The sequence below is a fragment of the Varroa destructor genome, unplaced genomic scaffold (genome assembly GCF_002443255.2).
Source record: "Varroa destructor unplaced genomic scaffold, Vdes_3.0 BEIS01000007.1, whole genome shotgun sequence".
Taxonomy (NCBI): Eukaryota; Metazoa; Arthropoda; class Arachnida; order Mesostigmata; family Varroidae; genus Varroa; species Varroa destructor.
Genome location: NW_019211460.1, coordinates 37330986 through 37357420, shown reverse-complemented (window position 1 = coordinate 37357420; position 26435 = coordinate 37330986). Strand labels below are relative to the sequence as shown.

Here is a 26435-nt window from a genome sequence, read left to right as displayed (position 1 = left end):
GATAGCGGTGGTAAAACACACAGTAGTACATCTCTGGCCGCTGCTGCTGCCATCACTCTCCGCCTCCGTCGACCGCCCTTTCGGGAGGCGGAGTCAGACGACGACGACGACGACAACGACGACGAGCGCTGGGCGGAGTCAACGTCGTACACGGCTTGCTAGCCCCCTCCCTGCTCCTGACAGGCAGATATGGCGCTTGGCTTCTATCGCTGAACAACCACTGTAAGGCAGTAGCGGTGACTGCTTTTGCGCTCTGGCCACCGCGGTGTTGGTAGCCGCTAGTAGCGGTGCCCTGTTTCTTCCTCGCAGCGGCGGCTGACAACAACGAAACAGCGGTCGACAAACCAAACGGCCGCGCGGCTCCGCATCTGTTCACATCCTTCCTGCTGCTTCTCACCACCGTCGAGTGAACGACCGAACGACCAGGACAAACGAACAGCGGCAGCAGCCAGGCCCACAAGGTTGGTGGCGGCTGCGACAACAACGACGACGACGACGACGACGGCGGTGGCGGCGGCGGCGGCGGCGGCGGCGCCGCTGCTACACTACCGCGGCCACTGGCGCCACGACAACAGCAATAGCTGAGACCAACAGCAGCTGCACGAACTGGTTCCTCGTAGCGGCAGCGGCGCTTCCCGCGCCGGTCCTGTCTGTGTCCGACTGGGTTGAGATGTGCGTGTGCCGAAGCGTCGTGTGAAGAGTGACGAGAGTGGTGTACTCGAGGGTTCGTTGTGTGATTGCTGGCCCATCCATAGGCCAGTGGCTGTGCGCCGCGCGCGTCTCTGCTGTGTGACCGGGTGGCTGCCTGCCTGACTGACAGCGCTGGTTGGCTGGGTACGACCGGCTGCCGGCCTGAAACTGCTGTTCGATGGCCTGTTGGCCGTCGTGGTGGCGAGTGTTGCTGACGGTGGTAACTGCAAGCGAAAAGCAGGCGCGGGGCGAAACGAAGGGAGTACAGCGCTGGGGTAGTGGAGTGCGTGGCAGTGCTGCTGCTGCCATTGGCGCAGGGCAGGAGCTACAGTGGTGTTGGCTGACTGGCTGGCGGCGCCAGTGCTGACTGAGTGGGCTCTCGTGGAGGCGCCTAGGACAACAACACAAAGAAAGGATCCATGTAGGACGACACAACGCGACACACACGCGGATAGTAGAGAGCGAACGAACAGGGGACTACGACACGGGTGAAACACAGAAACGCTCTCGAGCCAGTAGCCCTCAGAAAGCTTTCACTACTACAACAATCACTATTACTAGTGCTATTCGTGGGTGTGTGTGTCTTGTTGTTGTAGTGAAACGATGTCGATAACAAACACGTACTAGCTTCCTCCGCCACGGCAACAACATACGATTGACTGACTAACTGACAACTTACTTGCAGATGTTGACTGGTCAGGCTGAGACCCTGTTCGAATCGTCCAAATACGACAATACTGTTATCGGGCAGTGTACTAAGGTGGACGACGATGGTAAAAGAAATCGCAGTTAGTCGGAGCTCCCATCTTTCCCACTTCTTTATTAAAGATAGAAGAAACAAGAAAAGGGGCGACGATCCTGATAAAGTGGTTTCATCAGCCTGCTGATTCACCGCGGACTGATTGATCCTTGCACCTTCTTTATTTACAGCAGAGAACGCAGATAGAATAGACGGCCAATAGCCATCGGAAGCGCAAAAACAATGACAGTCAATACCTCCGTTTGACTTCATTCGCCGATCTGATTAGCAAACTACTTAAACTTAGTAAAATGAAACAAAAAATAAAGAGAAACCGTCAAGTGGAAATCAACAGAGGCGAAGTGTGACAGTGTCCGCGCGCGAGAGCACGTCTTATACTGCTGCTTACCTGGGGGTTTGTCAGATGTCGACAACTGGCTTTTTTTTTTCAGACTGAGTAACAGCTGCGACAGCTGTAGCGCTAATGGTAATCGTTTAGTGGTCCTGTTGTGGAGAGTTGGGTGTTCATCGCTTTAACAGGTGACTCTCACCGGAGGTGGGGTCGAGAAGTGGATAATAATAATGCCGACGACAATGATTCGAATCATTTCGATAGTGTAGGTGGCGATGTACCTCTGCTGATTAGTAAATGTTCATGTGTGTTTCGAGCGTGCTGTCTTAAAGGAGCGATTACGTATCCGTTTATCTGTGCCTGTGGTCAGAAGTGTTTGTTCTGTGCGTGTGTGCAATGGTGTGGCTGTTTCTCTATTTAGAACATGGTCTGTAGGGCAGTCGACTCGCGCGTGCTGGCAGAACTACGCCGGTCAACAATAACGAGACCCCTGTATCAATAACGACAACGTCAATAGCAAAAGACAAGGACGAAGTGGACGCGATTCGTTCCGTGCGGTGAACGTGCAACGTAACACACACGAAACGTTGTTTGCAGAAACTGTCTGTGCTGGTAGTGCGTTTTAAGTTCGGAACGAATTACCAGTAGATTTCTGGAGTACGTACAAACAGCGAGATTGTCTGTATGGTATTGTACGGAACAATAGAAGATGGGCAACGTAACGTGCTTCTTATTGTCTCCCGGAAGTGAGTACATAATGAGCGTACAGTGTGATTGAGTGACGTGTTGACAATAACGCGAGCCCATAAAACGGGAGGCCACAACGTGCGTCCAAATCCATTGCGTGTAAGTTAAGGTGGCGGAGCTACTTGTGAAAACGGACGGACGGATGGCAGTGAAAGTGGCATAGGTGGTGAATTGAAGACAGTGTGTCGACCATACGTGCTGCTATCTGCTGCTGCTGCTGCTGCTGCTGCTACCGCTTCCAACAACGATACCAGCTGCAGTGCTGCCGTTGCTGCCGGTGGTTTGCTGGTCACTTCGCTGGCTGGCTGACTGGACCCCCTCGTACGTCGTAGGGAGGAGGGCGGGCGCCAGGGGTGCCCGCAAGAGGCGCGGGCGTTGTGGCGTGTGTGGCGCTCGGCACCACCCTGGGGAGCCTGGTTGAGTGGGGAGGCGGCGGCGTCGGCGGCGGGGAACAACTTGGTACAGGCCCCTTGGGTTCTCACGCGGGCCCGCCACAGCCGCTGGGTGGGCCCCCGCACCCGCACGGTCCACACGGACATCATACCTCGCGGGAACTTCGCTTTGACGGGTTAGACTCGCCCGGCCAACCGCTAAGTCCCCTGCGGGAGACCCTCCGCGAGTCTCTCCGGGACCCGCTGAGGGATCGGGCACCCCCGCAGACCACCGAAGGTGGCCCAAATCCCCTCAATACACAACAGCACGGTCAGCAACAAGAGCTGCTAGGCGGCAAGCTGGAGCTTCTCGTAAATCTCCATGGGGACATGAACGACCGCCAAAGTCAAAGTAAGTAATAGACAATATGAAAATAGCTGTGATGGATGATCAGGTGTCCTAAATGGATGCTACTACAAGACACTGCCTCCGAAACGAACCTATAATAAGACTATCAAAGTACAGTGACATAAACATTGCAGTTAGCACCCCAATTGCTTGAATCCGTCATAAAGTAGCAATAAATGACTTGAGCTCCTGTTCACAGTTAGTTTGCTGTGATTTATTATCTGTGCGACCCTTAAGAGATCGTGTACAGCGGTGAGTTGTTAAGCTATCTAATATCGTCTCGCTGAGCGCATAGTCTCACTATGAATAGTTAGCATAGTTTCCTCCTACTTCCATCATTTCCAATTTAATTCTTTAGAAAACAAGCGGACAATGCACATGTTTACATTTCTACAAGGGCGACTTCCTGTTCTACGCTAGGTCAGTCACCAAAAAACGACTTCATGAAGCTCCGTTGAAAGTCAGTAACCTTTTTTTATATTCTCTGTTCCTAAATTGACTAGCTACTGAGTATACATATATATATATATTTTTTTTTGTTTGTCGAACGAAACGAAACGAAAAAGCAGACCGTCATAAGGAAGACTTCATTACGTTTTTTAATTAACCTCAATAATGCGGGACTAACAGAAGACATTTTTCAGCCGAAGTCAACAGCGTAAGTCGAACAATCGAAGTGATGAAAGTCATTTTTCACAGTCGGCTTCCATAACCCCTAAAACCGACCGTAAGCCTTTATGCTTAATTAGTACTTTTTTGTATGGCGAAACTGCAGAATATAGTCATTAGACGGGTTACTGGGAATTGATCACCTTTACGACTGTCGAAAAATGATGATGAGCCAAAGATGGATGTATTCTCGTAAGTTTATTGGCTTAGTAAAAGCTACAATAAAATTAATATATGAAGGCTGGTTGAAAATATTGCGGATTATTACGAGTTCCGACGTAAATGGAGGGCCAGAAGTTTTTGGCTCGTTCTTAATTAAATATCGTTCTTCATATGAGGCAGCTGTTCTGATACTCAAACGGAATCAGATCACTAGTCGTTATGGCACCTCATACTGCAAGATGTCGTTGGATATATATTAGGAGCGACGTGCTTGTACATTAAACGCTACAAAAGAAACCGGAATGAGGAATTGTGCCAAATATTATAGTGCAGGGGCCAACCAATTAATAAAGCTTAGCAGTCAAGTAGGACGAACTCAGGGAAGACAGCAAGCCGTGCCTCTCACACAAGTGACCCTTAATAATGCCCGCATAAAAAGTGTGATAAAAATTAAGAAACACATTGCAGCCAACTTCAATCTTTGGCCTTGTTGTTATTTTACAGTTATACAGAGAGTGTATTCCTAAGATATTTGGAAAAAATCAAGGAAGCATGGTGAGTGCTTACTGTCCCTAGCTTCTGCAAGGGTGCATTTTAGGTTCTGTATCGACCTTATATGCCTGTTGACACTTCGCGCGCGGTGTCAATGTTAATTTTGTTAGTAATGTTTAGCAACAATGTCAATTTTCATTATACCTTTCGATGTCCGTCCACCCCAAGTCCTGCATTCATACGTTCCATACTCTGCAACTAATGCTTGTTCCCAAGATTTAAAAAGCGTGATCATAAAGAAAAAAAAATTCTAGGTATTTAATGGGATTAAAGGAGATCGCTGGAACGAGTGAAAGGTAGTTAGGACATCAAGTTAAAAACAATGTGTTTACGACTCGAAAGAAGGTTGGTGGCCTTCGTGTTTACTTATAAGTAAGGATTTTTCAAATCGGCTCAAAATTAGTAATCAACCTAGTATTATTAAGCAGCTGAAAACTTTGTTTCATTAAACTGTAGCACAGAAGTAGAATGCAGAGCATATGAGGTCAGCTTTAGAGGATGTCCCTAAGACAACCATCCGAACCGAGCTATATCTAAAGATAGTGGATGCTTCAGTAGAAACGCTTTTCGAAAATGTTCCGTAAAGAACTGCTACATGCATTGGCTTGAACAACTGGACAAGCTTATAGTAAATATGTACATCCATTTGCGACATGGAGCGTCGGAAATTTATCCCATTGTATTGTTATATAAACATATAACGTTGATGTGTTTTTCAGTCATCTTTGCTCACTTTCCATAAACAATTTACAATACTCATCACGAGTAAAATTCAGAGCGGGATAGTACTTCCTGTCGAATTGGTTCGCTCTAGACGAAGCCTATATCTTATACTATTATATAACGTGTATATACACACATTGGTGACAGTTAGAGTATGTTCACTGTCTGATCTGAGCGTTGTTAACTGTACAACGCACCGAAAAATTCATTCAAAATGTACGAAATCTAAACCACTATGACCACAGACTGTCAATATGATGATTCTTTTCGAACCGCGTTGACCTCAGAATGTGTTCTTTGAAATTTGGCGCGCAGTTCCGTTCGCAGTTGTGAATCCTGATCAATCATTATGGTGCGATGTCTACTACATGTGCAGCAAATGTAGATACTTGTTTTTATTCCATGAAAAAGTTCCACTATAGCTTTGCTCGAATGTCTTACCGAAATAGTTTGGCCCATATAACTGTAGCATGCAATTGATCCTTTGCTAATAGCCTGATACTAGTTACCGAGCACTTGTTACCTATATCCACTTAAATTACTGCCTGCTGACACCCACGTCCACCGAACGAAGACACATAACTTTTGAGGTTTCGAGGGGCGCAGGCCTGCGTACTCTGAGCTAGTCGTTGTGGCGCCACATGACTAATGTCGAACTCTGTCCCTAAACCCGTATCCTATGTCATGCCGCGCTGCCTGGTCTAGTTTCTGCTGTACGGCAAAGTACACCCACGGCAGTTCCCCAGCAGCAGATCGTCACATCTCCCGCTTGCCTTAAGACTGCTGCCACCTTACCATAAGTGGTTTCGACGGATGAGAAAAGGCCAGAGGGTTCACCTCAAGAGGTTTCTTGGCATCATTGCGAATCGTGAGCTGCAACGCTAAACGGGCCACTAGCGGGGGTCGCTAAGGAGGGGGAAAAAGCGGCTGCATTACGACAGTGCTACCTCACTTGGGGCGTGTGTCTGCCTAGCTGGACAAGCAGTCTGTGAAACTGCGTCAGGCTTCGGATGATGGAAGTTGTCAGCAACTGCTCGCTGGCAAAGATTTTTCTCTCTTCAGCGCCCATCGTCCTTTAGCAGTCACCACCACCACCGCCGCTGGCGCCGCCATCAGTCTCAGCTCGTTTTTCCTCTTGTGCCCTGACCAAACTCACTAATCCGGCATCCCAATGCTGTAAGGTCCCTCCTCCATTCATCCACCCATCCACTCCATAATTCAAGGTGTGATCCAACGTTGCCTACAGGCCGACGACGATGAACTGGATCTGCAGCGTGCAGTAGTACTGTTATATGGATGCCATAGCAGAGTAGATGGGGGTTAGACGAGGGGGGGGGGGGGGCACTTACGTTGCTTCTGCTGCCTCTTGAGCTAAGCACGTGCTTCTCTTGGATTCGCAGTTTGCTTCAGAGCTATGTTCCTTAGATGGAAAGGGAGTGCTCACTCTGCTATAGTAATGTATTTATTTTTATTTATGGGAGCACTGGCGACAAGTGTCTCAACCATTTTCGAACTACTAGGTCCGATCGACGTCGCTTCGAATGAGAATATGCTGGCCGTCGGGTACAAGCGCGATAGGCGGAAATGTTTTGCGTCATGGACACGGTCTTAGACATAACTGTGATACGTGAAAAAACTTCTTGTTGTTAACTGTATAATGTATAACCATCGTAATTACTAACAATTATTACGCAATAAGTACGGCAGCAAATCGGAAGGTTATTGCAGTACAGTTTATGTTCTTTACAGGGGCGTAAGACAGCTATCAAATGGATGAACTTGAAGTTTGTCAAACAAACATACAATAGGACCGATGTTCTTAGAAATCGCAATTATTTTTAGCCTGATTTGTCCTGCTGTACATATCAGATCGAACAAATAATCGAGCATAAAGTTGTCACATAATACGTTTCTGAACAAATTGACATTTGCTTTTATCACAAGCCAGCGACAATTCCACCGAGTAGCTTTCGTCTTGATTCTGTATTTCAAGAATCGACTATAAGTACGATCCTTTTATTTTGTCAGAGCAAAATTTCATAGTAATATTGACAAGTCTTACCCGTAGCGCTCAGAAACTTCTGGACAAAATAGTTTCTTTCAAAAAGCTTTCCTTAAAGTATAGGGCGTTCAGTGATGCTTGATAAATAAGTATTCGTTAGAAATCTTTTATTCAATCAGCAGCAAACGTTCGCGTGTTTCGGTCATAGAACTGTCTTTCTGTGACTTCTTTCATTTTTACTCTTCGATCTTTGTCTTCCAGCTCGGCACTGAGTTTAGTTGAACATTGATAGTTAATAAACGCATAGATGATGACACGCTGCAGGTGGCCTAATCAACACATTTTTTCTTCCTATGTAGTATTAGACTTAATCAACTTACATTGACTAATTATGCACAAATACCAAATTGCTTTTTGCCAACTCCTTAAATAGGAGGAGCATCAAATTTGCTGAAATTTGTACACAATGAGCATCAGAATCGGCAACGATATCGATCATCATTCTTCGACTACTTCGGCTACTTTATCCCCAAACCTCAGATGTGCTTCTCTCGAACACTGGAACAAAACCATCTTTCCGATTGTCGGTCGAAACGATATCTGCCTAACCTTTTTTTTGAGCTTCTCAAAGCTGAAGATGTGTTGAATCATATTAGATCTAGTTAGAAGCCGTCCTGTCGTTGTGTTATTGTTACTATAGTAACAGAAGAATCTTCGGCTAGGGATATATATATATTACATTTGTGTTTTGTATGATATCTCCGTTGGTTTGTATGAATGTTCAGCAACGAACAAGTCTACATCTGTCTTCGTGTACCTGAATAACATTCTATCCATGTGAGTATGTGTGCATATGTTTTACGTTCGATCTCTGCCTGCGATCTCTTGATCGTCGTCTCGATGACCTTTAAGATTCAGCCGAGCAAGGTGGAACTGCGTAAACTCCCATTCAAACTGGAAGCATCGCTTTCCGTTCCTGTACTTGTGCCATGATCTACACACAGACATTTTGCGATACGTCGCATCTACATACAACTCGCCTCTTTGGTTCCTTTATGTGTACCGTTCTCACTGCGTATGCGCGCTAAGTCTAGCGCAGTGAAGTGCGTCGTCTACGGTCAGCGTTGCATAGTCCACAGTTCATGTGCCTTCGTTCGGCCGACAAAGCTGGCTCGAAATTTGTAATATATGATCTAAATGCGCTGAATGCTACCTGAAAACTACTCAGTCGCTGTGCTCGTGCGTAGCGCTCGACCCAAAGATAATGTTGACGGTGGACATGCTGCTGGAGACGATGATGACCGTAGCACTAGCAGTGTCGAAATACTGACAAAAGGGGAGCAAGAGATTCCAATGTTAAGTATAGCCAAAAAGAAACCACCGGCAAGAAGCCGAAAAGGTCTCAGGTCGTCGAGGCGGAAGATCAACTCAACCTAGAGAATCCCCAGCGAATCAACCTGGTAGTTACAGCACTAAAGATACCTGGCTGATCTAAACAAAGTTAGCGATGAAAGCACCCAGGAAGGATTTTACGCTGCGGTGCCTCGTTACAAAAGGAAGCGGAACGGAGATAGGAGCCGAACAGATGAGTGAGTGAAATTTGGGCACAGTAGCATGCGGGCAGACGGCCTGGTTGCTTGGTAAAGAAAGGAGATTCTCGAGTGCAAAGATTACTACCCGTCAACCGATGAATATAGCCAGCCATAGATCATCATGAAGATTTGCATACTCAATCGTGACACCGTTTGAACGAACGCGTCTCTAAGCGTCAGCCAGATCCCTGCAGGAAAGCTCTGTCTAAAAAAATCTTACATCTGCAGGACGAGCAGTATATAAGCGCCAATGTAATGGAGATCTAGTTAAGATTACAGCAATCTTAGATCGTTTTAAGATTAGTAACACAATTACGTTCATAAACATCGAGAAGGCGCCACATTGTGGTCGAAGAGTGGTCAACACCTCACCGAAAATTGGTCAATATTGTTAAGACCAGACCTAGAGCAAAGATAAATGTTTTAGTAACAAAACGATCCCTTTCAACGGACGCTATTGCGTTTGGTCGGAGAGTGAGTGATTTGCATAAGTCCGGTCTTGTAAAACTTTTTTAAAAAACGAATTTATATTAAGGTATTTTATACTAGATACAATAGTCCAGTAGCAGCATGTGCTCATTTTTAGATTACTATATGCGATTAAAATATCTGTTTGAGCAACAGACGCTGAGTGTGGGTAAATATTAGGCTGGAAGAGCTGCTGAGGTAGTTTTCCTTTGTATATCCTTGACAGATCCCCGAGTGCTTAAAGAGGAGACTCCTACCCCAGGTCAGCAGGAGCACCGTAGCTTGTCCACATAAAGATGGTTCAAGAGCGAAGTGTTTAAGCCTAGCTCTGTCAATGAGTTTCGGGGAGTAACACGGTCCTTTTGGAGAAAAACGCGCCTTAAGACGAATTGAGACATTTTAACTGTTCACCTTATACATACAAACAATTAGCATAGAAGGTCATGGACTCCTTTCTATGGGGAATAGGAGTTCGATTGGGGCATGCATGTGTGTGTGTGCGGGCGTATATATTTTGTGAGGTTGATACGCACGCCACGTGCACACGCTGAGCTCGTCGGGTAGGGAAAAGGCAATGATGCCATAATCCCTTTTGCGGACTTTGGCATCAAGTGGTGGGTGACACCCGTATGACTGTGCGGAGATTAGGCCGATACTTCAGTATGAATCTAATGGAGGTACCAATTCTTGTTGGTTCTAGGAAAGGAAACAACCTGCACATACGTGAACGAAGTCGCAGTTTGCAGCTGTCGAGTTCAACTGAATTATAAAATGATATTGATAATGATTTCAGTAGAAGTTTTATGGGCCGCTACAAGAAACTTAAGCATTTCCCATTTTTCCGAGCTGCTATAAGAGCACAATATGCGAACAAACTATTCAGCAAGCGCGCGTACAAGAACTGTTTCGTTTATTAAGTTGATATGGTAGGTAACTTGTTGGCTTCATAACCGCGTTTGACTCTAAATAGTCAATAATCTAGATTTATCAGTAATTTTAATATTTCGAGGCGATTCCAAGGGAGATCACCAGACAGTAAGTAGTCTGTCTTTATATAATATTGCCGCTTACCTATCTTTGCCTGTACATATAGATGCATATCTCATGCGTCACATGCGTGCTTACACGTGTGTATGTCTGACAGAAACTGCCCAGCTAACATACTTTTTTAATTAAGGCTTTTAGTGACTAGTTTCGTATATTCGTAGAATCAATGTACTTAGGAGAAGTTTAACTTTCCCTAGAAATCATTTTATAACATTCTATACCGCTCCTGCGTTTATAAGTTAAACATTTGGCATATGTGAATCGACTACCTCCGCGCATCAGCAACAGAATCGTATACCGTGTCTAAGATCTTCATAGTAATTAGTGTATTTGGTTTTATTTACTGCTGGCAACTAAAAAAGCTGCGACACCTCGACGGGTTCTTTGCAGGGACATGAAGAAGGGGTGTCTTCCGCGTTTTAATTACTTATTTATCCTATTCTCAGTAGCAAATAACCTGCTAGAGATTATTCGAGAACACATTTATCTGCTTTTCTCAAAGTACCTCAAACTCAAATCGGGAGAAACTCTACACAAATTCAATAATGATAAGCCTGAAGGATACGCACCTCCGGACGACACTCCGTGGTCCATTTTTACAATACTGGCTTCGAGTTCCGTATTTTTGCAAGATCTTCCTGATCAAACGCGTATGTTATTGTTATGCTTTGCTGAACACGCAAGTATCAAGCGTGAAAATATGCCTTCAATTATAAGCTAGTTCATAAAGCCTATCTCGGGCACAGTGAAAACGTATTTGGACTACTGACCTGTCGTCCTTTCCAATATAACAGCATCGCATTAGATAGCTGCTTATCTTCTTCGATAGCTAATGGAATCAAGCAGCAACGGTGAAGACTCTACAGGCTTTTTTTTTTAACAAATTTAACCATTTCTAGGAAATTTCGAAGGAGAGGGAACGAGGTCTTGGACAGCATTGAGATCAAGACGAAAAAGGAAACATGGCATATATAATAGTCTGGACTTATTGATGTAAAAAAGGAAAAGCTTTTCAATCACAACATAAACGAACGTTTGATTTATCGTTATTAGTTAAAGTAGTTAGATTTTTGAAATATAATATATATATAATATTTATAAAATATAATAATTTCCATTTTAGCTATTTTCTATCTATCGTATGTCTAAGGATTGATTACATGCTAAAACTATCAGACAGCCTACCGAGTGTGCAAGAAAAACTGGAAAAATCACTTCGTAATTCCGAACTTCGCAGATTTTTTGTTAGCTGAACTTTACATCGCGGCAGCTCAGTTTTTTATTTTGCCATATCAGCTTATCGTATATAAAGGTACTTTCTTTTTCTCTGTTTGACGACACTCTATTGATGGTCATCACAAAACAGCGACGATGGGGGCATATTAGTAAGGGAGCGTTGAGCAAAAACTTCCATCGCATAGTAGCAGCTGTCCAGTCGTGCCAATGCATACATACAGACAAGCATGTACATATAAATAGACAGACATACACACGCGCGCCCAAATCCACGTCTAGTGAGACACCTATCATGACCGGCATGTTGTTATGATAAGACCATGTTCTAATACTCGCTGTCTTATGCTCCTATCATCACTCTATCAGCTTCTATATAGCGCCATCCTTGAACACCCCCAGGGATTTCAGGCATGTAGTAGACTCGGTCCTGCCGCTGTCTTTGGGGGAAAGTTATTACTCGTCTGCATCTAGCTCATGAGGAGTGTCTCCGCTTCTCTCACATGATATGTGCATTTCGAAGTATTAGTCTATCTCTGTCTTTTATTCTTTAGCTTTTCTCCCATCGCTCCCTTTCTCGCCACGAGTGAATCGTATCTCTCCTAAAACTTCAATGATAACAGGAAAACGACGAGATAGTCCATCAACTCGCTTGCAAATAGGCTGCTTTGCTAATGGGAGCCTGAAAGTGCTCTCAGCGAAGATTCACGAGTCTTCGAGAGCCCCAATATGGTCGTACCCTAAATGGTATCCTCATTTTGTTTTTGTAAGGATGCCTTATCACTATGACGATGCAGATGTCGATCGAACGTCAAACGGACTAGCTTTTAAAATGTTTCGACCGCTCGACTCCATTGTAACCATCTCAGCTGAATGTTTAGTATCAGTCATTTTTTAATAATTGGATTTACACCCCCTGAAATTAACATAACTGATACTTACTGATTTCCGTTGCGAGCTCAACAGCCAGCACCGCGCTAAGTCCCATAAAGGGCTCTGTGGCGTCCTTAGCACCCCAGAATTGAATTCTAATCCGAAACAACATGTTCTATATTATATACTAATAGTGATAATTGCTGGCTTACCTAAACATGTCACCTTGTTCCACCGCTTGTTTGAAATGACGTACGATAAGTTAGTGCGAAGTAGTTTCCATATAGAAAAACCCAACACCACTGTGTGGGGTTATTTTACACTAGGGGCTACACTAGGGAAGTCTGGGCAACAGTTAGATTTGTCAGAAGAATATATTGTTATCTGCAGAAGATCCGTACGACGAACGATCACAAAGCATCGTACATACAATGTATTTCGTAGGATATTTTATTACGATATGTCGAAGCGTTACGCAAATATTGCAACAAAAAGTCGTTCTGCTGCCGCTTAGACCGAGATGTGACAGCAGAAATAAAAACAAGAATGTGGTTGGTGACGATATATGCACGATATATGGCAGCCTGTATATTTTGAACGCCTACATCTTGAACAGAGGAGGATGTCTAGCATCATCGCTATGCCCTCTTAAACGTGTATCGATATTTAAATATATTCTATTAGAAATGGGTCTTTGGATCAAAGGCGAAGCCCATTGTACGACAACTAATATATGGCTATGCCTTCAGCGACATAATGAGGCACGAACAATCAGAATCGCATTAATTACGTGAACATTCGATCCTTCGTCGTATTGTATCTATGACAATTATCTATGTCGTTCCGGATGGACTAATGATGTAATTATTGAAAGTATTGTGTGTACATATATGTATATATGCTTCTGTACATTGAGGGTCGTTTATCGATTTATTGATGGTGGCAATGCCGTCGCCTCTGTTGTTGTTGGCGGCGCTGAAGCAGAATATGAAGTGTTCGACGCGGGCAGCAGGAGGCGAATAGTATAGGGGTTCCATTAAATTGCCACCTTTGTTGACTTTGTCCACAAAGAAGTAGCTGTGGCAGAAATGGCTGCGATATTTCGTCGTTCAAACTTTGCCTATTGTATACCCAGCGTATTGCCATCCAGCCAGCTAGCCCACAAAAATGGCCGCTCCTTCTGCTGCTACAGATAAGTTTATACATACATACATACACGTATATCTATAACACAGAGACGCCGCCGTTGAAGTTAGCTGAGCTCGGACGTGCAAAGGCAGCAGCAGCAGTTGCGGCTACCACTATCGTCCCAATGAAATGCTGATTAACAGTCGGCTGAATTCAGAGAACGTAAAATGCTTTAAGGCTTCCGATTCCTGCTGATACTCGTCATGTCTGTTAACTCTGCAGAGCTTAACAACAGTGAATCGGACTCATTTTTCTGCCTTGCTTACCTGCTTATGGTATAACAGTGTTCGTCATTGTTATTACTGTGCGTGAACGGCAGAGCTGACACGTCTAGCGCATCGCTTTTCCGCCCAATGGCTAAATGGCTTGCAACTAAATGTAGTACCTATTGATCCAATGCTATACAATATTATACGTCACAATGAATCTCAGTTAAGTACGCTGTTATTACTGCGCTAACAAACCGTGTCAGTGTTCCGTAATTTGGCCTTAACGAAATTTTTTTTTTGAAAATTAACGTACCTTTACACTGCATTCAATGACAATCGTTCACCTATCCGTACGATTCTTTTCTTATTAAAGTTATTATCGCTGTTGTCGAGTGAATGGTAGCGAACAAATTCACCCATAACCAGTTTTGAAACAAGAAACATCTGATTTGATTATTACTTTTTTACTTGAGAAACAGGTAAAAAAAAACGGGTGATTTTTTGCTCTATTTGATTACAGTTTGTATGGCGGAGCGTCGCGTTGGGGGCGTCGGATCCGGGGGCGGCGGAGCCCGTTCCCAATGTGCCGGTTGTGGATCGGCTATCCGAGATCCGTACATCCTTCGGGTAAGTCCCGATCTCGAATGGCATGCCGGCTGTCTGCGATGCGCCGAGTGCGCGCGTTTCCTCGACGAAAGTTGCACCTGCTTCGTACGCGACGGAAAGACCTACTGCAAGAGCGACTATCACAGGTGAGCTGTGTAACCAATCAATGGCCGGGCGAAGCCAGCGATACGTATTACCTTAAATCTCTGTTGTTCAAAGTAGGTAGACGTAATGGCGCACAAAAATCTCAAGCGTTTTCAACGCACTCGCTTGACCTAAAATGTCTACACGTTATTATTGTCCTAGTGACGGTGACGATGAAATGAAATGTTCAAAAAGGCTTTGGCCTTTCGTAGTCATTTATTTGATTTGCTTGGTCACGGATGAACCCCTTTCATAGACCCTGTACTACAGCGCTGATTAAAGCAGTACACAGGATGGCGCGTCTAAATAGATCATTTTCATTATATCTTACTTCTAAGGCTCTATTTAAATGAGCACATATAGAACGTTTCCTATATGCTACAAATGTTATCCCTGTCGCTCATTGTTAACCGATATAAGCGCTATCCATAGCGGATATTGCTTCAGTGCAAGGCCTAGGGCGCTCACGATTCATTCTCAATATGTTCCTTCGTTCGTTAGTAATAAATATATTAAAAAAAAGAAAATAAAATAACTACAGTAATTCGCTGAAAGTGCTACCTACAAACGATTCCAGCAGAATTGTTATTATAGCAGACAAAAAAAAAAGTCAAAAGTTCGGATGGAATGGAAGTGTACAAACCGCCAAAAAAGGGCTTCGTGTCTCATAATCGGAGCTAATCCGAATGACCTAATCGATAGTCAATGCTCCCTTTTTTGCAAATGCCTTGTAAAAAAAAAAAGGTTAAAAATGGTCTATGGACCCGTTTTGATAAATTTTCAGGCTTTCTAAATCTAAACTCTATTGAGAATTATCGCATTCATCATCAAGGAAATTGTCCTCGGGTTTTTCAGAAGCTTTATGAGAACTGGCAATAACGTAGACCGTCGATTTGGAACAACTGTTTTTTTTTTTTTTTTTTTTTTATTATTTATGTATATGGAATTTCATTAAGCCTAAAAAGAGTTATCACTAGCTCAGTGTCGCTCTCGGTTTTTGTCTAGTACCAGAAATAACAGACGACCGGGTATTCGTTCTAGCGAACGTCCCGAAACACAGTTTGTACATCATATATGTAGGGTTTAGTTCAATACTGGTTATTGGTATATTTATGTAAGTACTTCGAGTTGTCTCGATGCAATCTCCTTGTTGTTGTTAAGGCCAACTGGCCTAGGCTGTTGAAATTTGACTCTGTTTGGAAACATGAACCTCTTCGCTGTGATCAACTTTCTCTGCACCTTCGTTCGTCAGGACAAGTAGATTTGGGTCCTTAATCAACTTGAGCTGATCCGTGAATACAAAAACCATAGACTATCGTTACAGAAATACAACGATTGAATCATGTGTAGTATCAAGGACTCTCTGGACACGACTGTCATATCTGACGTCATTATGTTTTCTATAGGTGGGAGCATCTTGCTTTCTACGAGCTTTGCTTGTAAAGTAATTGTTTTAATTCATCTAGATATTATATCACCGTACAATAAGGTAAATACTCACGTGATAGACATTCAGAACGTCTTCTGCGGCCTCTCTAGGGTTTTCCTATATAAGAATTCCTGTAGACGGTCAACAGGGTTGACGATGTTGGTGGGGCGGCGTCGGGCGACGTGAAGCGTGGCGATACAAGCTGGGCCATGGCTCCCCCGGCGTAATGCCTGCACCGGTAGCAAAGCTGTTTCGACAGTGAGAAAGGAAGGAGGCAGCTGCTGGTTACTGCTTATATCGGAGAGAGATAATTCAATCAAGGCCATTCTCTGGCTTTGTTCGCTATTTCAGCCCAGGAGTGAGCAGAATTGCAAGTCATACTTTTTAGATGCGGTCGGCGCTGCCCAGAACGAGACTAAGCGCTACTAGGATATAGTGATACAGAGGAAAAGATACGGAAGAGAATCGAGCGGTTCGTTTCCATGCAGAAGCTGCTCGCTACAGAGGCTGAAGCAGGTTGCCTCTTTGGTTCAGTAGATAGCGAGGATCTGACTGACTGACTGACTGACTCCTCCGTAATTGAATAAAAACATCCCCTTATTCCATGGCTTTGTTATGCAGCTCCGCTGGTGCGGGAGCTCCGTCTGGAGGCAAGACATAAAACACCTAGCTGCCTACTTATAACAACTACTTCTGTAGGCGAGCAAACTCTGCTGGCATGTCGGTACTCGATCTACCGTAGCGTATGTGCAGCGTTGGATGGATGCAGGAGCTGGACAGATAACGGGACTAAAGCAATGTGAGGCAGTGCACCTGACTTACGATATTTTGTGACGCATCGTTAGGGCTTAATGCCGCATGGTACTATCCTAAGAAAGCGCAAGCTTGTAACAGTTTGTATGCAATATGGAATATTAAATATAGCAGCACGCCGTACCCTCAAATACGTTCAGCTATAATGTGTAGGCGGGGCACACACAGTTTCTACAATCAACAAACCATTGAAGACTTCAGTTATTGAATTGTACCAACGCGGGACGTTACTGGCAGGAAGCATGGCTTTGAATGTTGCTAACACCGAATAGATAGTGCGTGGATCTCACCGACAACTTAACTTCAACATTACCAGATTCGGATGATGAGTGGTTCGTTGGCTTTTTGGCCGCCATTAATTTCTCAAAATATTTTCGCAAAAAGAAGAAGTTGAATTGAGTGCCGAACTTAAAAAATTACAGAACGTTATTTTCAACGTTATTTTTAGTCACTTTCGGTACTTGCCCTACCAAATTAACTATCGACTGCATCTACAGTGGTGCGTTTCTGCCTGCCGACGAACCTCATGCGAGTAGTGTCCATTGAAGTGGGTCAACTTTTCCTCTATTTATTGGCATTTTTCTTTCCCGTCTACGAGGAGTAGAGGGGGTGCTGACATAAGGCACATTGGCCTAAAATCTGTTGCTCGACATACGGTGTCCTCCTTGCGCACAGAAAGCCGCCCTTTATCGTGCTCGTACGAATGCTTCCAGTAATACGATGGGCAATTAGCTATCACACCTTAATCAGAACACGCGACCGACGCGTGACGCCGGACGGGTCTAATGAGAGAAAAGAGTCTGCTCATGAAGCCACTGAGGTGGGCTCGGACGACTCGCCACATTTACCCCACGCACGGCCGGTTACCATAGGCACGTTGGGTCGGAGTTAAGTCAGTGAAAAGTGTTGGTACGAAACTCCACAGGCGGTGTCGATCAGGGCGGTGGTATGCGACTCGTGCTGTGCAATAGAAATCGTTTATGTGGTTCCGCGATGATCTATAGGGTCTAGAAGAAGGAGCCGAGATCTCCAGCTGGGAGTTATCCGCCGTGAGCATAGGCAGAAGAGCCTAGGTAGAAGAGCATAAATAGAAGAAGTTCAGATGGTTCATATAATCACTATAAGTTTGCACTATTTTCAGATCAGATGTCGACTACCAATCAGTATAACACTGCTACATGTACATATCATTATAACTTTGCTCTTGCTGATTGCATTTCAGTATTGAATATATATAACAGCTGCATTTGCTGTCACTTTCATTTTTTTTTCCATTGGAGAACATGATGAAATTAGGCGCCTTTGGAAGGCGACAATGATCGTGTGTTTCTTACACCACTCAGCAAACTTTCACAACGAATGTCAGTTACAATGATCGGAGTGTTGTCGTATGTAATTATTTCAATGTTCTGCCATTCGCGGAGCGGCGTGTCACTCACGAAAGAGACACCGACAAACATAGCAGGATACGAGCCGTAAGCTCTGTAGGAGGATCCCGACCGCCTAGAGGCAATATAGAATCTAACTGCCTTAGCTCTTACTCATTCTTCGTCGCGTAGTGTAAGTTATACTACCGCTGGTGTCTTCTAGTAACAGCGGCAGCAGCAACGCCGGATATTCTACCGCCTAGCGTGTGAACCCCACGCGGGCGCCGACGAGCGGAACTGCAGAGAGGAGAAGGTAGCCAGTGGTAGTTTGGGCGGAGGTGATGGTAGCGGGTTAGGCCGTATGAAGTTGGGAGGTAGGAGATCAGGCGTTTCTTCGTGTGCCGTACTGCCCCTCTGTCTCCTCTTCCAAACGATGATAGGCAGCTCTAGCGCGAAGAGGGTCTCTGTGTGGCTGATAGACTGTCTGCGTCCGTTCGTTGGGTCAGTGGGCCTGATGGGAAGCGATGCTTTTGGAGCCGTTGGCGGCGCCGCCGCCGGGGTCGTCCCTGTGCTCTCATCGGGTAGCATTTGGGCGCCTGGTCGTTCCCCGTGCACCGGTTGAATTATTAACAAACGGTTGAGGAATCGGGGAATAGCAGGGCGCTAGGGACAAACGGGCGGCAGCCTGAATGGCGGCAAGCTTTCAGACCAATATCCACTCGTTGTAGTAGTGGTCGCCGTATGACGAGAGCGGAGCGGCAGCAGGATACCGCCATTGGTTACGCTGCAGCAGCCACAGCTGCTGCTATGTTGGAAGACGGCGTTTGAAGAGAAGTGCTGTATTCTGCAAGGTTTTCGTCCGCTACTCTCCGTCTCCGCTCTGTTTCTGGCTGCCGCCGTTAGTTTGCCGATCCCCTTTGAGTTTTTTTCGCTTGTTCTCTTTCTGCCATTGGGCTGCTTACAGACTGTTCGATCGTCGACTGCTTGTCATCTATGCAGTGGAGATGAGGAGTAACCCAAGAAGGAGCGAGGCCTCCCTGTCGCTGCAGTTGTTGTTGGAATCACTAGCTGCTCCTGATTCCCACAGCGCGGCCCTGTCAGGGTAAACCTACGTAGGCTGTACAACATCATAGTGGGGTATAACTGGCACCATTGAGACTACTACTAGGATCCGCACCACAACTATGAGCAGAGCTCATGGATGCTGGCCATCCGTGGTTATACAGATAGACAGACACGTGTATATATATATATGTATATATATATGATATGAATAGGCATATCATATATTTATGCACTTGTACATACCCAAGTACTGCTACGTATAGGTGCACCCGAAAGATTTCCATAGAACTTGTGTGGATCAAAGTTTGTCTAGTCGATAACTCTGCTGCAAATACAACTACTTTGCACTTTAGTCAGTAGTGTATATATGCAGGGGCCAAAGAGTAGGTTTCTGCTGGCAGGAGTGGCAGGACCACCAGACACTCGGCCGGCAGCTCAACAAAAACAGCTGTAACAGCAGCAGCAGCAGAATAGGCCACATGAGCAGGATATCTTCGCACCGGAAGAGTGCCACTGTCTTGGGCGGAGCCGCCATTTCCGGTCGGCTAGCAGCTAACCAGTCATCCGGTGAGTTGTTCTGCGCTTCAACTTGACCACTGATGGCTGATGCCGTTGCTGCTACCGCTGCTGATGACTGTCAGATTTAGCACAGGCGATCTGAAAAAAAGAAAAGAATACAAAATATGGTGAAGAAAGACAGAAGATGTCACGTGATCGTTCAATTTCGAGGGGCGGCAACAGCTCAGGGAGCCGCTCGACCGGTCCCCAAAGCAGTTTGCAGGGCTGCTCTCTGAAGACCGATACAAGCCTAGTTATTTTGGTCGTTGCGGTGGTGTCGCAGTAGTGGGACCTCATAATGGTCGCGCTACCGTTGTATATATGGGAATAATTACACAGCTTTAGTGCTAGCGCTTGTCCCTTTGTTGTCGATATCTATGGTATGCCGTTTGTTTTCTCGATTTTTGAGGAACACCGCCCAAGCTACAAGACTACCACATGAGCAAAGAGTCGCTAGGAGTGCTTGCCTAAAAGCAGCAGGCAACTTCCGCCTGTCAGTCACGTGATGGGGCGGCAAACAGAGGGAAATATTAGTGAGTGAGTGGTTTGTGGTCGGGGAACGAGCGGGCATACGCGGATAACCGCGCGCGCGCACGGCAACGGTAACTCAAAAAGCCGACTTTCTCTTTTCTCCTCTACTTTTGCGTCACTTCCCGCTAATGCACTATACACAGCGCCAGTGGCAAGTAAGCTTGGAAGCCCTGTCTCGTTTGTCGTTGACCATCTCGCAGCAGGGAATCGACAAACAGCGGGACAGAGGATGGGAAGGACATTATTGACGCAAACCTAACTTCTTCACTCAGTCGTATGCATAATCGTTGTGTGGCAGTTTGCAGAACTTAGCACACTCGAAAAATATTGCTTAGTGCCTACTAAAGCTTTCCTATGCTGCTATCGTCAGGTTCAAACATCTTTGAGGCACTGAACAATATTTCGTATGATATAGTTCGTCCTTATTGATTTTGAATCCATCTAATGATAACTAAATAGCAACCATGAAGGTGAAGTAACGCACGGCTGACACTCAATAAACTATTACTCTACCTTGTTTTTATGTGGTCAGTTCCGCAGCTAAACTGCCTGTTTCTCTACTCGAGCAGTAGCAACTCAGAATTGTCAATATTCGATTTTATTTACTGCCATTCAGCCGCCGCCGCTGTCGTCTTCGTCATTCTTCGTAGACAGTCTCATCGACGTAGTTCCTTTTAGCGTTTCGTACTATAACTTCGCCCACCACTACCAACCCGCCACCTTTCGGTCGTTCGCTTCACGGAGCGAACTGTAGAAGAAAGCAAGGACAGGTCTTTCGTCTGGGTAAAAGCGCAAGTAGAAATACCAGCAGCTGCTGCAGTCGTTGTTGTTGTTGCTGTCGGCAGCGGCAACCTTTGTGCCCTAATGTGCAGTGGGGCACATACCGCCTTGGAGGAGGCTGTAGCAGTGGCAGTAGTAGTAGTGGCAATGGCGGCTATCGTAGAAGCCTACTTGGCCTGGCAGCCTCTACAGTAGTAGCAGCAGCAGCAGCAGCAGCAGCAGCAGCAGCCGCCGCCGCGGCGGGAGGTGGTGAACAACGGCGATAAAGGCAGGGGGCAGATGGATAATGCTATACAAAGAAGCCCCTCCTTAAGGAAGGCGGTGTCTCTGGCCCCCTTCTCTTGGTCTAGGGCTTGGCTGCTGTCCGTTACCTCCCGCCCGCCCGGCCTGCTTGGCTGCCTGTCCGCCGCTGTTTCCGCCACGATCCCCTTCCCGCCGCTTCAGCTGTTCCCCGCCTCCTCCGTCTGTCCTGACCCGTTCAGGACACGCACCCCAGACGACGCCTGCTTCCCAAGGCTCGATTTCCCCTAAGGTCTCTTTCGACGGAGGTTTCCCTTCCACGACAGCCTGCTGATCCTCCGGTCCCCCTCTGTTCCTAGATGATCGGCGAAACGGAGCCGCTCCTCTCTGTTCTCGACTGCCTGCCTGCCCTGCCGGCTGGCTGCTCGTCGTTCGAGTGGAGAACAGGGCAAAGCCGCGGCAGGAACGCCACGACGGCCACCAGTAGCAGCCCACCCGTCCCGGCCTTTGCTTTGCTGTGCTAGACTCGGCTTTCCTGCCTCTGTTCACTTTGTGTGCAGCAGCAGCACCACCACCAACCCTGCAAGTCCCCCTCTTTTCCCGTTTTGCCCCATTGCTTCTTCCCATTTCTATCGTACCTCAACCCTCCGACCGACGAGCAGGCAAGCGAATACTGCTGTTGGACGTGGTAGTGGTGGTGAGGCAAGCAACGAATGGAGCGAAAGAGTGCCGGAGAAGTGCGACTAGCGTGCTGATGGAACAGGAGATGACAATGCGTGCCTTACGAGGCTGGGCTCTCGCTCACTCATACGATGCGCACACTCACCAACTCATCCTACACCGACAGGCCCATATAGACGCACGACACAGCACAACATAAACTAGATCAGCACACGCTGGGAGACGGCCACAGGGGCGCCCACAGTCGAGTCACACTGCCCCATATCTGTCATTACATACACTCACACATCTCAGCTTAGGCACCCATCGTCGTCACACAAACATGCACGCTTACGGGTAGAAAAGGCAGGGTGCGCACACGTGAGGCACACGCACATTCCTTCTCGTGGCTAAGAGGGTACCTACCTCTACGGGGAGCGGGTGGGAAATGCAGAATCCGAAACACGGTGGGCAACAACCTAGCTAGGGCCAGGGAAAGGGGGAGGATCTGAGGGAACTGCCACTCGGTACCGCCACCTGCTGAGAAAACATAGTCGCAGCTCGAGTGGTGCCCCTTATACACGTATGTATGTGTTCGTTCTAAGCATAGACTGTGCACTGACTACTAGGACTACTGGAAATCCGTTCATTCGTTCAACGCCGCTCAGTCACACCGTACCGTTCCTTACTGGAAAACTGAAGGAGGATGATCAATGCGCAATATTTAGTTGAGTTTATTAGACGCAATGGCGCCATTCGTTTACCCGCTATATTTACTGCTTTTCCCTGCGTATAATAATAGTAGTAATTGGAAATCTGAGATAAGACAATACGTACAACGCACGACTGTAACTTTTAAAACCAGTCACAATTTGACTTAGGTCAAGAAGCTCGTAAGCGAGTTATGCAATGCTTGACTGAGGGTCAATAATTATCGACAAATACAAGCTGTTATGGGATCCACTAGATTTGTGCAGAACTAGGGTTGGCCAGCGAAAAACAGTTTTGCAAAGGTCGCTCCTTTAATATCTTGTATCGTAGATCAAATTATATTGCTTCGTATACGTACTTTCACACTTGCCTGTGGGAAACTTCGTCCCCTAATCTAAATCATCAACAGATCTTCATAAAATAACAACGACAAAACTCAGTAGATAGTGAGGTATATCCACTGAGCTGGCCCTAGTAACTCCCCCGGCCCTAGTAACCAGCTGTTTGTATGTTATTAACTGTGAGTGTAAAATGACTGCCTCTATTATGAGAATTCGCATTCATAGCCCATACATACATATGGGACATATGAACGTACATCGCAATAGTAAACGATCTTAGTAGTTGTTGCAGTGATCTGTTTGTCTGTTGGTGACGATGTGAAGAGTGTACGAATACGAACGAGATAGTTTGGAATCGTAATATAGTCATTACAGTAAAACACCGTGGGCAAATTCCGCATCGGCCCCTGGCTCTACTCATTGGTGCCGCTCCAGCAACGACAAAGTGAAGCTTCGAGTCGTTTTTCTGCCTTCAGTTGGCATCCTGTCGCTGCGTTCCTCGATGTAAAGCCAAAAACTTTTGACAGTAGGGCATGCTGCTCTAACTAGCAGTTCTGTGGCTATTTCGGCTACAGTCAGTTAATACACAACATGCGTATGTTGAAACAGCGCCATGAAGCCGAGGTAATCAGTAGCTGGCGGTGACGGAACTGGATCCGCTGTCAGCCGTCTGGTGGCACCCGTTTCTTGTGCTGTCTACGCACGACATTGGCGGGGGCTACTACGACAGTTATAAAAAGAGGCTTTAGCGATGATGTCGGCATCAAGTGCCTCGTAGTGTCGTTTTTGTTCGAGTCGCTGATGATGATATGCGGCAAAATGGGACGCGTTTACGCGCACGTTCGGTGTGATGCGTCGCAATGGAGCTCGCTACACAGGATTAGTTTGGGCAGTGCCCGCTGACTGAGTACACATATCTATAATATGGTACATACGTGGTCCTACGTAACGAAGAGAAGTTCAGTAGGGCTACGGACACATTGTGTACGTTATCACCGCCGTAGTTGTTCCCATCGAGCCGTTGTTTTTAATAGGAATTGCGTAAGTATTATGCGTGGCATTGGTAATGGCGGCAGATACAGCGGCTTTGTGTGCCCGGTTTGATGCAATCGTTACCGACGCTGGCGATGATTCTGCGGTCATCGCTGATGGTAACGAATGTTATATCGTCGAGTGGACTGTGGACGATAAAGGACGAGGATTTTTACGCAAGCGTCGACGCCGATCATGCGACACACTTCGACGCACAGAATACTATTACCACTAGACCATACGTATGCCTATGATAGTACTGGAGCTCAGTAGACGGCGAGGCAAAAAGCTTGTGCCGATCGATTCGTGCTTTGCCTCATCACGCACAACAGTGATAATGGTCGCATTGTCATACCATAATGTACATACGTACATATCGCATCTACCTATATGTTACAGCTTGACAATTGTTTTGCTAGTGTGGACACATTGTGCGCGGGTAGACAAACAGGCCTTTGACTTGTCGAAAGCACACTAATATATAATGTATTGCAATTTTCATGTCGTACCCCCTAGCTACATCGTCCGTCTCGTACAGTGGTACTGTATAGTGTGTTAAAGACACAATAGACCGACCACGGGAAATACAAGTACGAGCAACAATGCGGGACCCTTCCTTTAAGTATAAAATTTTACCTGTGCCATTTAAACGAACATCTAGTATATCAGCTTTGTCTGTGATGGTAGAAATAAATAATGTTTATGTTATGTTATGTTCGTGGCCAACGTACTGTGTTATTACCAGCATGTTCGACTACGAGCGAGAAGCTTTGTACATACGAAGAAGGTAAAAAGCTTCATCCATTCAAACAAGTTGACCGTGTATATATATGTGCATATGTACCTATTTTTGCGGTGCGTACGTATGATAATAATAATAGTCGGCTGAATGAACGCGTCTCGGTGTGCAGTTGCCGTCGTACAGGTACCAATATTCATTATCAGAACTGCGTTGATGATAGTATTTTTATAGTCTGCGATAACTGTCGCCGGCCATTTCAAGTCTCTCGACGAAAAGAATCAATGAGTGAATCGATGAGTGAATTATCGTATAATTGGTTTTCCTCTATACTGTAAAGCGGTGATGACGCATGCGCTGTATAGGTGTTCCTGCCACTGGCTGTGCGTGATAAACCACGAAGAGAAGTATCTACTTCGTCAATGAGCATAGAAGAAATTCAGAGGCACGGTAGTATCGTTATAGAGCTGCGCAGAAGTTGCTGGTCGACATCACAATGGCGATGATAGACCGACACCGGCGTGAATTTATTAATGTGTTGTAGACGTCACTCCATCACGTCTCGAGATAACCTAGCAGGGCTTCGGAGCGATGTGGGACTCGCGACGTCCGTGATTCCGCCGATTCGATGCATTTCTGATAGTGGCCAAAGGGTTACCTCACTTTATACCGATACTATACTCGAATGTACTTTTGTAGGGCAAATATACCTGCACCAGAAAATGCCAGTGCAGCTACATACAGCCGCAGTATAGATAATTCGGAATGACAGATTACGAGTGGCCTAATATATCAAACAAACGCAGCTCAGCTCGGACCCTGCTAAACATGCAACTTCTATCCTTTGCCTTGACTTTTTTTTATCCGATTTAGCGCTATCTAGTGTCGATGCTCGACATGGCGGTGCAAGTCTGTCAACTTGGTCCTTGCATATATGTACACCCGTAGAACACACTGATTTCCTAATAATATATAGTTTTAAATAATTTAGGTGTCACCAAACAATGACGACAGGTTGCATTATTCGCAACAAATGTATATTCGAAATGGAAATCGACCTTAACTAAAGTATAGGGAGTTTTCTACTTGTACAAAAACAAGTGCATGCATATACCACCTTCACACCCAACGCAGGATAACGTATTGTCGAATGTGCGGGGTGGCCATCGGCAGCGACAGTAACTAACGCTGTGAGTAGGACTCGCAGCTAGACGAGCCTGCCAGATTTTCGGATCTCATTCTGGCAGATATTTTTCGACTCCCAACACTTAAGCGAGATATCTGGGTTCAGACATTCGTATACAGGCATCCCAATTCAATCGAAATTTTGTTTAAAACAACCGTATATGCTCTCTCTCTCTCTCTCTCTCTCTCTCTCTCTCTCTCTCTCTCT

At 45.8% G+C, this 26435-nt stretch overlaps 1 protein-coding gene and 1 long non-coding RNA gene across 2 annotated transcripts in view; one reads left to right on the top strand and one right to left on the bottom strand.

Moving 5' to 3' along the window:
• Positions 1-274: 274 nt before the first annotated feature.
• tup (LIM1_Isl and LIM2_Isl domain-containing protein tup) overlaps positions 275-26435 on the top strand; it is a 93573-nt gene continuing 67412 nt past the window's right edge. The window contains exons 1-2 of the mRNA XM_022815087.2: positions 275-3311; positions 14547-14778. Coding sequence (XP_022670822.1) covers positions 3290-3311; positions 14547-14778 — 254 coding nt within the window. The 5' untranslated portion in view covers positions 275-3289. The remainder of the gene's footprint in view (positions 3312-14546; positions 14779-26435) is intronic.
• Positions 15682-26435, bottom strand: part of LOC147754669 (uncharacterized) — an 18699-nt gene continuing 7945 nt past the window's right edge. Inside the window, exons 2-3 of the long non-coding RNA XR_015318092.1 lie at positions 16278-20107; positions 15682-16061 (exon numbers count right to left, since the gene is read on the bottom strand). This is a non-coding gene — a long non-coding RNA (uncharacterized LOC147754669). The remainder of the gene's footprint in view (positions 16062-16277; positions 20108-26435) is intronic.